The sequence below is a fragment of the Setaria italica genome, chromosome II (assembly GCF_000263155.2).
Source record: "Setaria italica strain Yugu1 chromosome II, Setaria_italica_v2.0, whole genome shotgun sequence".
NCBI lineage: Eukaryota > Viridiplantae > Streptophyta > Magnoliopsida > Poales > Poaceae > Setaria > Setaria italica.
This window is the reverse complement of record NC_028451.1, coordinates 46,396,313-46,408,885: the sequence shown is the minus strand read 5'-3', so window position 1 is coordinate 46,408,885 and position 12,573 is coordinate 46,396,313. Positions and strand designations below refer to the sequence as shown.

General features: G+C 48.2%; 3 protein-coding genes and 1 non-coding gene across 4 annotated transcripts; all 4 read right to left on the bottom strand.

Annotated features, from left to right (window-relative positions):
- Positions 1 to 446: 446 nt before the first annotated feature.
- Positions 447 to 2,351, bottom strand: LOC101774258 (RNA-binding protein CP29B, chloroplastic). The gene is made up of 4 exons (XM_004958362.4): positions 2,028 to 2,351; positions 1,566 to 1,667; positions 944 to 1,252; positions 447 to 850 (listed from the first exon to the last, which is right to left on the bottom strand). Exons 1-4 carry the CDS (start codon positions 2,349 to 2,351, stop codon positions 788 to 790), a joined length of 798 nt encoding a protein of 265 aa, XP_004958419.1. The 3' UTR covers positions 447 to 787.
- Positions 2,352 to 2,792: 441 nt separating this feature from the next.
- Positions 2,793 to 5,695, bottom strand: LOC101773858 (exosome complex component RRP41-like). Its single transcript, XM_004958361.3, has 7 exons — positions 5,416 to 5,695; positions 4,933 to 5,011; positions 4,352 to 4,454; positions 4,145 to 4,265; positions 3,522 to 3,610; positions 3,281 to 3,430; positions 2,793 to 3,195 (listed from the first exon to the last, which is right to left on the bottom strand). Exons 1-7 carry the CDS (start codon positions 5,567 to 5,569, stop codon positions 3,106 to 3,108), a joined length of 786 nt encoding a protein of 261 aa, XP_004958418.1. The 5' UTR covers positions 5,570 to 5,695; the 3' UTR covers positions 2,793 to 3,105.
- Positions 5,696 to 5,889: 194 nt separating this feature from the next.
- TRNAI-AAU lies at positions 5,890 to 5,963 on the bottom strand. The gene has a single exon. It is a non-coding gene; the product is annotated as a tRNA-Ile (tRNA).
- Positions 5,964 to 7,155: 1,192 nt separating this feature from the next.
- LOC101773440 (probable calcium-binding protein CML45) lies at positions 7,156 to 8,118 on the bottom strand. The gene has a single exon (XM_004958360.3). The coding sequence runs from the start codon at positions 8,009 to 8,011 to the stop codon at positions 7,400 to 7,402; it is 612 nt and encodes a 203-aa protein (XP_004958417.1). The 5' UTR covers positions 8,012 to 8,118; the 3' UTR covers positions 7,156 to 7,399.
- Between the last annotated feature and the right edge of the window lie 4,455 nt (positions 8,119 to 12,573).

Here is a 12,573-nt window from a genome sequence, read left to right as displayed (position 1 = left end):
GAAATAAATTGTGAGAGACTGCGAGGACCTGAACGTTCAGACAGCAACCGTACAGCCTGGGCTCGACAACTCACGTTCGCTTGGGCTTGTAAGCCGGCTGAAAAACTGAAATGGCTAATTTGTTGTGAGAGAAAAATACTGTTTGGTGGCTGATAAGCCGGATGAATAAGCTGAAGCGAATACTATGAATAAGCTGAAGCGAATACTGTGGGAACATCTTGTGCTTGCAATTTTGAACAGCTCAAGAATGAGCAGGTTAAAAGAGCAAATGGACCCTCAATGTTAGAGGCAGTTTATCAATTTATTCCTTTCGAGCTTGAACATTACACTACACGCACTAAGCTTTTTCTCTGGCATTATGGCTGTCAAAAAAAAGTGTGCTAACTGAAGATAACTTCCTAAAGAGAATATGGAAGGGAGATCTGAGTTGCTAAACATGGTTCAGCTGAAACATAAAAACTAAGTTTACTTTCCAGATGGATCATGCATGATACATGCCATCACAAACATTCTGAAAAAATGTCAGATCGTAACTCACATCTGTTCTTGACTGCTGCTATGTATCGCATGTGGGCACAACTCTCTCAAGATTTCTACTTTCTTTGAAAGCGCAATTAGCATAAGAGCGTGTGTTCATTGCAGGCCGGGAAAATCTCCCGGTATACAACAATTTCACTCCCAACCTTTCATTATCGCATCTTCTTTTTACTCATAATAAGGAGGCAAGAATAGAAGCTAGAAACTAACACTTGGCAAAACACACTATTAACCTCTAAATTGACATAATTCAAAATTGACGCCTTGGCTTTGATTCCGCAACTGTGACTCGGATCTGCCTGCCATCCAAGTCCTGCATTACAAACAACACTCAGTTAGCACATTTTCTAATTGAAATGACAATGCAGAAGATACACAAAAAAAACCAACAGGATGTAGAACTTACGATGCCATCAAGGTTTGATATGGCATTGTTGACCTCCTCAGCAGAGCCATAGGTGACAAAACCAAATCCTCTTGACCTGCCGCTCTCCCTGTCATAGATGACCTTAGCATCAAGCACCTGCCCTTGCTCACTGAACAGGTTCTCAAGCGTTGAGTTGTCGACACCCCATGAAAGGTTCCCTACGTAGACCTTGTTTCCTGAATCCACAAAGTTTCCACCACCACCACCACCCCTTGGTGCTCTTGGTGCAGAGTCATCCCTAGGCGGTGGTGGCCCAGAGTTCACCCTTAGTGGTCTGCCTTGAAATGTCTGTTTGAGAGGCAAGGCTAATTAGTCAGGAGCTCAATCTGCTACAACGCACTATGCACTCAAGAGAAGTAATTCAGTTCCAAAAGCTATGATGAAGTTGTTCCTAAAGTTTTCGGTTATGCTTCGATTCACATTTCAACCTTTTATAGAAATGCAAGCTTCAGTGCAAAACCTGCATCTGATCTTAAAATGGCTAGACAACTTTGTCTGTTTAGTGTTGTTATATCTTTTTATTTTTCCTTCAACTGGATAGTTAATCTTCTCCAGAAGCATACCAAGAGAAAGGTAGCTTAAACCATGGAAGTATACTCACATAACCGTTGAATTGCTCAACAGCGGCTCCAGCTTCTTCAGCTGAAGACATTGTCACAAATCCAAATCCACGGCTTCGTCCAGTCATTCTATCATATACAACCTGCAAAGCAGTTATGAACTCTTAGAAACTTAGAATAGTGAAGGGGAAATAGTGAAACGCAGAAGGTTCACTCGATGCATACAGCTCTGTTGGACTTCACAATTTGAATATTGTTTCGATTTCTGGTCATAATTTACCACAAGTACATAACCATATCGGTGTTTCAAATAGTGTAACAATATGTAACTTTACTCAATTACTCCTGACTGGTCAAGTTGTCCAGTACTCCAGTTCCATTCCAGGTGACCATACGACAGTGAGCCAGACTTTTTTAAAAAATAATATATTTCCTATTTTAGCAAAATGACAATTTCTGACACTAATTACATAGACGGGGCGGCACAATTAACTCGTATATACCTCGACCATCTCGACGGAGCCGGCCTGCTCGAAGAGCCCGGCGAGCTGCGCGCTGTCGACGCTGAAGGGCAGGTTCCCGACGAACAGCTTCAGGTCCTCGGAGAACTCCTCGGCTCCCTCCTCCTCCTGCTCCGCGCCCTCGGTCTCGTACTCGGACGACACCGCGACGGCCACGGGCTCAAACACCCGCCTCCCCGGCGCCGACACAGCGCGCAGCGGCAGCCTGAAGGGGAGGAAGGCGGAGGCCACGGTCGCAGCGGGCTTCGGGGAGGATAGGGCGAGGAAGCGGGGCGAGAGGGAGGTGGAGAAGAGTGCGGCGGCCATGACGCTCGGGATGGGGATGAGGATTTGGATGGAGATAAGGTTCCGGGGATTGGAGAGCTGGAGGTGAAGGTCGATGGCACGGGGGGAGTGGGAGAGTGAGGAGGGTTTATATACTGCACGGGAAGATGGGGGAACGGCTTGCGCCTAGCTGTTCGGATATTTGTCAGTCTGAGATATTTTTGTGGCGCTGGGAAGAGGATTAGGAATGTATGGCCCACTGTCAGTGTCAGTAAGATACTGAGAGGCCAGCCGACTGTTTTGCTGGACGAGCTGCTACCGCGTAGAGCAATACGGCAGCGCAGAGTCGTGAAACTACGCGACAACACTTTATTCTGTGCAGTACCGCTAAAATGCAGAAATTTTATATGTGATAGAATAATTCACGAAGTAAATGATGTGACGTTGCCACATCCAAGTTAAAACCACACGGAAACAAGTGGGTAAAAAGATGATAGGCTTTACGCCCGAACACAAAATAAAGGTCAGTATACTAAGAATCCAATGATACGGTACAGCAAGTGAGCAACAGTCTTAGAGTGCAGAGAAAAATACAGGCACTTCATGAAGCCGAAGGTCAGAAGTCAGGAGTACATTACATGACACACATAACACCCTGCAACTTCTTCCCTGCTTGACAATTCACTCTTTTGCCATGATGGAAATAATCAATTAATCACCATAACCATGTATGCTCACTCAAACAGGCTTTTTTGTACAGCTAAGGATACTTGTAGCAAGTGTTGTCTCAGCAGTGTCATTCGTTCGTCAAGGTGGCAGTATCTTTCAAGCGGTCGCGCAGTATTTCACCAAGCTTACTGCAAGCATCCATGCAGAGCTCAACAGCCTGTAGATGAACATAACAAAATGTTAGTAACTGTGACTGCTTACATACAACCACAGTATATGTTAGTGCAGTAGATAGGGCATACATTGGTGATTTTGCCATCACTCCACTCTCCAGTGAGTGTGAGTTGGGTAATCTCCTTGCGGGCTGGCATGAAAGCTACCATGAGGCTTCCGTCTTGCCATGCTTCCTCATCCGAGGTTGGATCGATGATGATGTTCTTTCCAAAACAGGACTGGCACAAGGAAGTAAAATATGATCATCCTCAGATTTAACTGATGGTTTAGGTGCAAGTATCATAGAGCAGAGACAACATGGGGACATACCACAGATACAGATGTAACGAGGTCATACATCATGATTCCAGCATCTGCCAGTGCAAGACTAGCGCACGATATAATGATTGGTAGATCACCTGAAATAAAACAACTGCTAGTAAGGTCCAGCATAGTTCAGATCATCTTAACGAAGGAACTTATGCAGTTATGCGGAAAGAATTAGCCACAAAAAAGGTTTCCATTGGAACAATAAAATTGGAGATGGGATGCAATCTGCTGTTGGACACTTGGACTGTAAATTATTTTTTAAGGGGAAAAAGGAGCTGTACCATGGTTTATGGCAACAAATTAGCACTATAAGACTGGCTCAAGTATTAGCAACTCAAAACACATTAACTCTACAGTTTTGAAAAACAAATATTAGAAAAGGTAAACACTAAGGTATAAGTAACATGTTCAGACAGGGCATTTGTTAGAGCTTTAACTCGCGAGGCTCTAGCACGTTAAGAAGATGAGCAGGCATTTCAAATTTTCCTACTTCAGCATGAGCAGAACTTCAACAAATGTACTAGACTACTGAACCCCCAAAAAAAAAACATTGCCTTCACAAAAATGCAAAATCTAGTGTATTATACTTGTCACCAAAAGCAAAGGTTAGAATAGTATCATACTGCCACCAGACTCAAGAACCAAGGCAAAAACATCAACAGTGGTCTTTGGAAAAGTGTGTAGCATTACTGCGCCTTCCAAAGCTTTATGAAGCATTGATGAGTACTCTTTGTTGTCCGCTCCCTGGAAATAAGATGAATGCTGTCAACTCCAAATACCTTCTAACAGATAGTCCGAATAGAGATATGAGAGGTAAGTAAACAGTTTACCTGTCCACGTACTGGAGTGGCAAATGTCGTATAGCTCACATTGCAATTGAGCCTACCAACATCACTATACATCATTGCTTTCTTACTTTCTCTTGGCCCAAACCTGCGAAGGTAATCATTAACAAAGATGGAAAATCAAATAATACTGTTCAAAATTAAGATAGAGGAAATTAAAATATTGACGTGCTAAGAAGCACATAGTAGAGCCCAGGAAATTTCTGCAGTGAGCAATGGTTGACCGTATAGCTAAACATCATAAGTGGCAAGAGCATTAGTAGCATAAAACTAAACCATGATTTCCACGTCACGGACAAGAAGTACAAGTACATAGATCCAACTGGAACAAACAAACTCATTGAAAGCCGGTGTTTATTAAGGTACAGACTACAGGCTTACTTTGGTTGACCCTAACTTGCTCGTATTTGATTCCAAAGACACCAATATAAATCTTCAACAGAACAAATTTTACACTTGTAGACCAAGGAGACTACACTAATTTATGGAAAACTGAAGTGAAACACAAGTTTTTGCATTCAATATCCAAAACATAAGACAGCTGGTTTGAAGGATGTTGCACTTACACAGAGACAATGACCTTTGTCTTCCCAAATTCTGCATAAGCAGACCCTGATGCAGCAGTAGTTGGTCCTGTTTGCATAACTGCAGGACACATTTTAAATGATCAGTGACTAATGACTCTGATGTGCAAATGAATTCAACAAGTTTCAACACCGTAGAACACAACATTATTCACATTAAGGTTGATGCAGAATTGCAGAGTCAGCAAATTACTTTTGTATACATGACCCAGAGGAGACAACTCAAAAAGGCATGGCACCTAAGCATCAGCAATGAAGTAACTATACAAATTTAAAACCAACAAATGGCATATCCCCGTCGCGTCAGACATGCCCCTACTCCTCACGCATAACATCGAACACCATAAGTGCGGCCTGGGCGAGAGCAGACCGATGGCGCGCACAATCCTTTAGGACAAGCATTCTACCGAGGTGGCCGCTACACGGGAGCAAGAATTCAGACGAGGTTGGGGAGCGAGGAGTTACACGCTGGCCGGCAGTCATGGAAGGAGCGTCCGTCGGCGCGGGGCCAGTCGGCATCCTCGGCGAGGTGGCGCCGCAGCTCCTCCCTCCTCTCCCGCCGCTTGTCCCCTGACGCAGCCGCCGGGGAGTACGTCCCTGTCCCCGCCTGCGCCGACATCGCCTGAAGCTACGCGCGCGCCGCCGCCGGCAGCCTGGCCGAACAACAGCGGCGACACGGAGCCTGCGCCGGACTAGCTGTTGAATGGAGACGCGTGTGGTTCGATGGTGCTGCTCCTCCCGTGGCTTTGCTAGGGTTTTTGCTATGCTTGGACCTATGGGCCCGCCTTCCATTACTACATGAAATTAGACCCAAAAAGTGTAATCTATGGGCCAATTTTGATGCAGCAGCGAGCGGGAATGTACATTGGCCCATAGTAGGAGTCCAGAAGAAGATTTAAATTGCAAAAAAAAAAAAAAAAAGAACACGAAAAAAAAACATGGCCTATGCAGGTCTCGAACCTGCGACCTTCGCGTTATTAGCACGACGCTCTAACCAACTGAGCTAATAGGCCTTCGAATAGGAATGAACTAAAAGGTTATTTGATATAACAGTTTCATTCTTTTCATCCTTCAAGTCAACCTCATTCGCCATTGCTCGGATGAGTGATGATGCCGAGAAGCCGCAGCCGCAATCTGCAAAGGAATCGTATACCGCGCAAGCGGTAGTTGAAAATTGCTCGCTTTATTTATGCCCGTGTGGAGTGAGGATTACTGCATATCTGGCACGCCTCCCGCGATCAGAATCTCAGGAGAAAAGCAGCCAATTCCTGGGCTCCTCTCTTTCCAATAGCAAGAATATATTCATGCAATGGAAACCAGCGATGATTGCTCGTCGCGTCGTCGTTTATCTTATGCGCGGTGTGCCATTCACTTCACAGTTAGAAAATCAACCACACCTCAGGAGCTCCAGTCCAGATAGGCGATAGCCAGGTATATAATAACTGGTTCGGCCAATTCGGTACGCGGCATGTCATTTTAACTCATTTCTCTCCCCCTAACTTTATATGACATATCATTGCAGTATATATATTTGAACAAATTTTGGTTTGAACTAATTAATGACCCAAAACAAATGGTACTTAGGTCCCTAGCAATAGCAGTGTGCACACCTGCAGGCCACCGCCGGCCGGCACTGATGTTTCCTGTCAGCTACCTGCTACGAAGCTAAGCCCACCCCGCGCGCGCACACGTTAGTCATATCCCATCAACATCTCGCACGACCCCTCGCTGGGCTGCTAATGCCAGTGCTAGCGACCGTCGATCCCCTGGCTCTCGTAGTCTCGTTACGTACCCCGGCTTGGACCCGTCCGGGGCACGTCGGTGTCAGCAAGCTTCCACAACGCCAGCGGCCAACTCTGCAGCACCCCCCTGGGAACCTTCCTGGAAAGACGGCAGCAGGGCAGCAACCTCTGGATCCCGGCCGGCATCAGCGAAAAGAAGAAGAAATATCAAAAGCTGTGTGTGTCCTGATGAAAAAGACCGGACCAAACTCGGCGAATTCGGTAGGGACGGACCCAAACAATGCTTGAACGTTGAAATCATTGCTCATGATTTTGACCCCCGATTCGCAGAAATTTTAGGCGCGCGTGGTATACTACGAACAGTGAGCTCAAAGTTCCAACACATGGACTTTTACCGTCAAAGACATTCAAAGAAATTATGTCGTCAAGATAACGTTCAGGAATCGTCAGTAGATCACCAAAGTGAGTTCTTTGCAAATTGATCAGCTCCATTGATTTGTTTCCTTAACTTGGGAATTAGTGCGTTAATCGCTGCACAGTCCATCATCCACCCCCAACTCACGCATGGCAGGAGGAAAAAAAACACACGCACACCGTCTCCGAGGATACACCACTACTCTCACATCTCCTGCCACGAGCTGAGGCGACGAAAGGAATTAAAAGGGGGGAAAAATGAAGTAAATAGTCAGTTCCTCATCCGGCTCTCATCACAAGCCGTTCTCGAGGAAGCCGACGAACTGGAACAGGCTCATCCTGCCGTCCCTGTCGCCGCCGGCCGCGTCGATCATGGCGCGGCACGACGCGGCGTCCTCCCGCACGCCGAGCCTCGCCAGGGCGCCCTGCAGGTCGGCCGCGCCGATGAACCCGTCGGCGTCGGCGTCGAACACCGCGAAGGCGCCCCGCACCTCCGCGAAGCTCGGCTCCTCGGCTTCGAACAGCCCGGACACCTCGTCCCGGCCCATGACGGCCGCCAGGCCCTCGCCGCGCCCGGCCGCCGCGAGGCCGATCGCGCCCATGATCGCCTCCACCTCCTCCTTGCTCAGCGCGGCGTAGTCCTCCGCCTCCGCATCCGCTTCGTCTCCGTCGCAGCGCGGTGCGGGCAGGTCGGCGCTGACGGGCGAGGCGCTGTGCGCGCACTTGGCCGCCGCCGCCGGGACGAGCGCCCTCGCTAGCGCGTGCAGCAGCGAGGAGTGGCTCCGGACGAACGCCGAGGCCGCGGCGGCGAGGAAGGTGAGCAGGTACGGGATGATCAGGAGCGGCTCCCTGAACGAGAGCATCCGGCGCAGGAGCGGCCGCATCGCGTTGTTCCTCTCAGCCATCGATCGAGCTTACTCTGCAGTGCTGTAGAGTTGTAGACGAGCTAGAACACGAAGGAGCCTTTGTTCTGGTTGGAGAGACGGTGGGGGAGGGAGGCGAGCTTTATATGACCCGCGGGGGAGGGCAAAGCGGGCTAGGAATATGGCGAGGTGTGACAGCTTTGGACGGGGAGAGGAGGAAGGTCACTTGCATGGTGGCGTCGGCTTGGCTCGGCGCAGCAGGAAGGTGCCCGTCTCCTTCCGCGAAGTACTTGGGCTGCGAGGGATGGCTTACGTCACCACTTGGGCTGCGAATTCCGCCCGAGGAAAATCTTTACTTAAAAACGCTTGTGGAATAAGTGTGGGCGCGAGAAAATGTGAGGAAACTGGTAGGGGTGGGTGTGTTGGGTGCGGGTTCAATTCGTGTGGATGGATCGGTTGACACTGCTCGCTCGCTCACTGCTGGGAAGCTTCCCGGAAAGTGTTGGGTGTGTTTGGGTTAGCCGGCAGTGAGAGTTCCTGAACTGATCCGACTAAATCTGAGTCCACGCATTCATTTCTGGATGGTTGCAGTTGTGAGGGGCCTGTCACTGTGATCTCGACGTGCTTGGCATGAAGATTGTGATCGAGAGATATTCGGATAAGTCGTGCCGTGCGTGGCTTCCTATGAGCGTGAAAATGCATGTAAGTTTCCTTTCCTATCGTCTCAGCTCTCAGGTAATTAGAGTGGAGACGTGAAACGTTTCAGCCGTACAGATAGGACCGACCGTGCAGTGCGAGAAAGAAAAAAAAAGCAAAGGCGCTCGTGCTGGATTGTTGGGTTTGGGAGTGGAGGAATTGAGCGGTTTTACAGTTGACTATCCAAGTCTTGGGGTTCATACCCCTTAGATTCAAAATACATGTTGTTCATGCTGTGTTAGGTAGGTTAACTTTGCGGTGGCCTTGTAACTCTGTCCTTCGAGGCTATGTTGCCGGAATTTCGGGGGGTTTTTTTCTTAATAAATACGTGCCCAGGCATGTTTTCAAAAAAAAGTAAATGGTGTTTAACATACGGAGCATCTAGTGCCTCTTGATCTATGGAAATCTTTATACATTAACAACCAAAGATTTAAAAAATAATTGCATGGAAATGCATCACAAAACGAGATGTATTTTGAATCGGATCAACCAAAGATTTAAAAAATAATTGCATGGAAATGCATCACAAAACGAGATGTATTTTGAATCGGATGGAGCAGCTCGTCGAGTACATCGAGCACAGCTTGCTACTTCCGCGCTATATTGGCCTAGTATTATCATAGCTAGGATTAGCGAAATGTGTCACGCGAAAGAAAAAGGGTAGCAATTGTAAAACATATGCAGAGCCCTCTTCTGTCGACCGCAATGTGCAGTCACCTGAGCTGTTAAGCAGGTTACTTAGCAGCGCAGAGTTACATTAGTAGTAGTACAATAAAGCATAAATACAAGTGAACATCAGCTGTCCATCCCACGCAGGTCCGGCAAAGAGAATCCCCATCGAAATTACTACTACGATCTGATGAAGTTCTGAACCAATGTCCCAGGCCGGCAGTCCCGGCCAGACGGCCGACGTGCGAGCTCACACCTGGCTCGCAAGCATCCGGATCGCACGCACGCACGTCGACAACCACACCCACCCGATTAGCCGATTAATCAAAGTGATTAGTGGCCATCCTGCCCCCATTTCTTTATCGCTGCACGTACGCTGATCCGGATCTGGTGTCGGGCCGACCCAGGCTTAGCGCTAAGCAAGATCAGGCAAGTGGCCTCGCGCGGCCTCGCTGGCCGGGTACGGGCGTGTCGGGGCGCTGTCCCGGCCTGTCAGGGTCAGTACAAAACATCGCCGGCTTGGTTAGCGTGAGCGTCAAAAGACGAGCCCCCTTGCTCGATGCCGTACGTGTGCTCGCGTACGTCGTGGACACGATCTGGCCGCCGCCATGTGCGTGTCCCGTCCGCTTGCCGCACGGTTTAGCTGGCATCACGCCGCGGTAAAACCCCGGATCTGATCGATCGGGCTTCTTGTTTTTATGACAGCTAAGTGAGAGTGGTTTTATAATTAGGGGGTGTTTGGGAACACCGTGTTAAAGTTTAACACCTGTCACATCGGATGTTTGGATGCTACTTAGGAGTATTAAACATAGGCTAATTATAAAACTAATTGCACAGATGGAGTATAATTTGCGAGATGAATCTATTAAGTCTAATTAGTCCATGATTTGACAATGTGGTGCTACAGTAACCATTTGCTAATGATGGATTAATTAGGCTTAATAGATTCATCTCACCAATTAGCATAGGGTTCTGCAATTAGTTTTATAATTAGCTCATGTTTAGACCATTTAATTAGCATCCGAACATCCGATGTGACACTGTTAAAGTTTAGCACCTTGTATCCAAACACCCCCTTAGTGCAGTGATAGAGAGCATGCGTATAAGGAATTGTACTAGCAAGCAATGGCATTGCAAGTTGAGACGAGAGTGATTAGAAATGCTGCAGATCGATGGACAGCTATGGCGGCATATTAATCGGAACATTAGTTTTTGGCATGGTGTTGTTTGAACTAGCTAGCTAGTAGTGGATTAAATTAAAAAGCCTGTGCCAAAACTTGGTCGTGTTCGCACGAGTGATTGTCAGAAGATGCTGGATCGTGACGGGAAAAAAACAATCGCTGCTGGCGGCCTGGCGGGCCGGCAGGAAATGATGCTGAAAGTTTGGAGTTTGAACGAGTACGGACGACGCTGCTTGCTAGACCCCGTCGTCAGTCGGAGCGGCAGCCGGCCGCCCGGCTCGTTCGCAGTACGAGCATGTCGTAACGACCATCGGTTAAGGAATTAATCGTACGCGACCATCTGAGAGAAAATACAGCTGAAATAGCGAACAGGGCTATGTCAAACTGATAACATTTTGTGGAGTACGCTTCAGTTCGCTCGTCTACTTGAGGTTTCTTTTTTTAACGCCAAGTCGATCCGGATGACATGAAAAGAGCCGTGCAGGCTGCTAACCACGCTAACTGGCTGCATAGGCTCGACGTAGACCGCCCGCGGCAATCGTTTTGGACCGTGGAGGGGGACTTCTTCACCTGAACTCAACGGTTTACAGCGACCCCGTCTACACTGACCGGCACCAAGCTTTGCCACGAAAGCGTCCAACAGCACCCGGTCCGGTTTGGGTCGATTCGATCGGCGCTTGCGAGTCTGACCCTACCCTTCTTCGCACTTCGCCAGCCGGTCGCCTTTTCTACCGTTAGTCCTCTTGGAACTTGGAAGAATCGGAACGGGAAGGAAGGACGGCGGCTTGACTCTGCAGGAGACTTCCAAGAAGCAGACGTTGCAGGCGCAGGCAAGTCGCGGAGCGGGAGGACCGGAGGAGGGCTCGCGGGGCGCTACCGCGCGGTCACCGCGTCTCGTTTGGCGGGATTATTCGCAGGGGGCCGCCGCACAACGAGCGGACCGCGGAAACAAAGGGGGCCAACGTCGGTGGGCTTCGGTGGTGGAGCGGTTCAGCCCGTGGCCCACGTGGGTCGTCTGAATTCTGGGCGAACGGAGGCCCACATGTGAGCCTTTCATGGGCTTGTTCTGCGGCATCTGTTATAAGAGAAGCCCAGAAAAGTTCTCCTTTTTTTTCTTTTCTTTTAACTGATTTCTCTGTATTTTTTTAAATAACATTTTTTGATCGATTTCGAGCTGCCTTATTTCCTGTCGTCAGGACAAACCTGTAGGAATTGCAGCCGATGAGAGGATATGCATGTGCTCTCATCGACAGCTAGTGGATGCTATCCTCCTTTCCGTAGGCCAACAATAAATCCACTTCGAAAATCTCAATGGCATTGATGCACCTATGAATTTCTAGGCACATGCAAATCTACAATTTCTAGGCGCAAGCAAATAGTAGTGGATGAAATCCTCTTTTGATAGCCTACAAAACTACCACTAGGCTGTACAGGAGTGCAACTCTGCTGACTTTTTGAGAGCCTTTGCCGTTGCCGTGCTGCAACAGCAACGCTAAGTCAGGTTAGCACCAGTGATTGAATAATCAACGCTGATCTCTGCATCTCATAACCTCAGTGTCCTCACGGCCGCACCTTCACACTGTCCAATTAAGCAGGCATTAGCATACATCATTCCATCTGTACAGGTACTCAGTCCTGAATCTGAAAATTGCGACTCTGTATTCTTGCAGAAAACTGCACAATCATTCCACATAATTAAGGTTTGTGCGGATTCCACAAAACGACTCAACCACGTAGCTCAATGATTTGTTTTGAACCACTCGTTGAGGTCTCCAAGGGTCAGAAGCAATCACGCGCTCACATCAACGTGACAGCTGCTTTAAAAACCAAAAAACGCATGATGAACACGGTTGACCTTATCGGCACATCTTGCTTTCATCCTAGTGTCCACCAGCCCGTTTTCAGTTATCACTTCAAATTCCATGCACTCGTGTCACGCATAAAGACAATGGCATGAGCTAAACAAGTACTAAGACATCTGACCACATGTTTCTCCAACAGTCACATATTCTCGTTCTTCTTCTGAAACCCTGATACATCGACTGGCCAGAGATAGCA

Coding starts and splice junctions, on each gene's coding strand:
- LOC101774258 (XM_004958362.4), bottom strand. CDS start 2,351: ATGGCCGCCGCACTCTTCTCCACCTCCCTCTCGCCCCGCTTCCTCGCC. Junction 1,668..2,027: donor GCTCCGTCGAGATGGTCGAG/GTATATACGAGT, acceptor ACTGCTTTGCAG/GTTGTATATGATAGAATGAC. Junction 1,253..1,565: donor TTGAGCAATTCAACGGTTAT/GTGAGTATACTT, acceptor CCTCTCAAACAG/ACATTTCAAGGCAGACCACT.
- LOC101773858 (XM_004958361.3), bottom strand. CDS start 5,569: ATGTCGGCGCAGGCGGGGACAGGGACGTACTCCCCGGCGGCTGCGTCA. Junction 4,266..4,351: donor CCACTCCAGTACGTGGACAG/GTAAACTGTTTA, acceptor TCTTATTTCCAG/GGAGCGGACAACAAAGAGTA. Junction 3,431..3,521: donor TCGTTACATCTGTATCTGTG/GTATGTCCCCAT, acceptor TCCTTGTGCCAG/TCCTGTTTTGGAAAGAACAT.
- LOC101773440 (XM_004958360.3), bottom strand. CDS start 8,011: ATGGCTGAGAGGAACAACGCGATGCGGCCGCTCCTGCGCCGGATGCTC.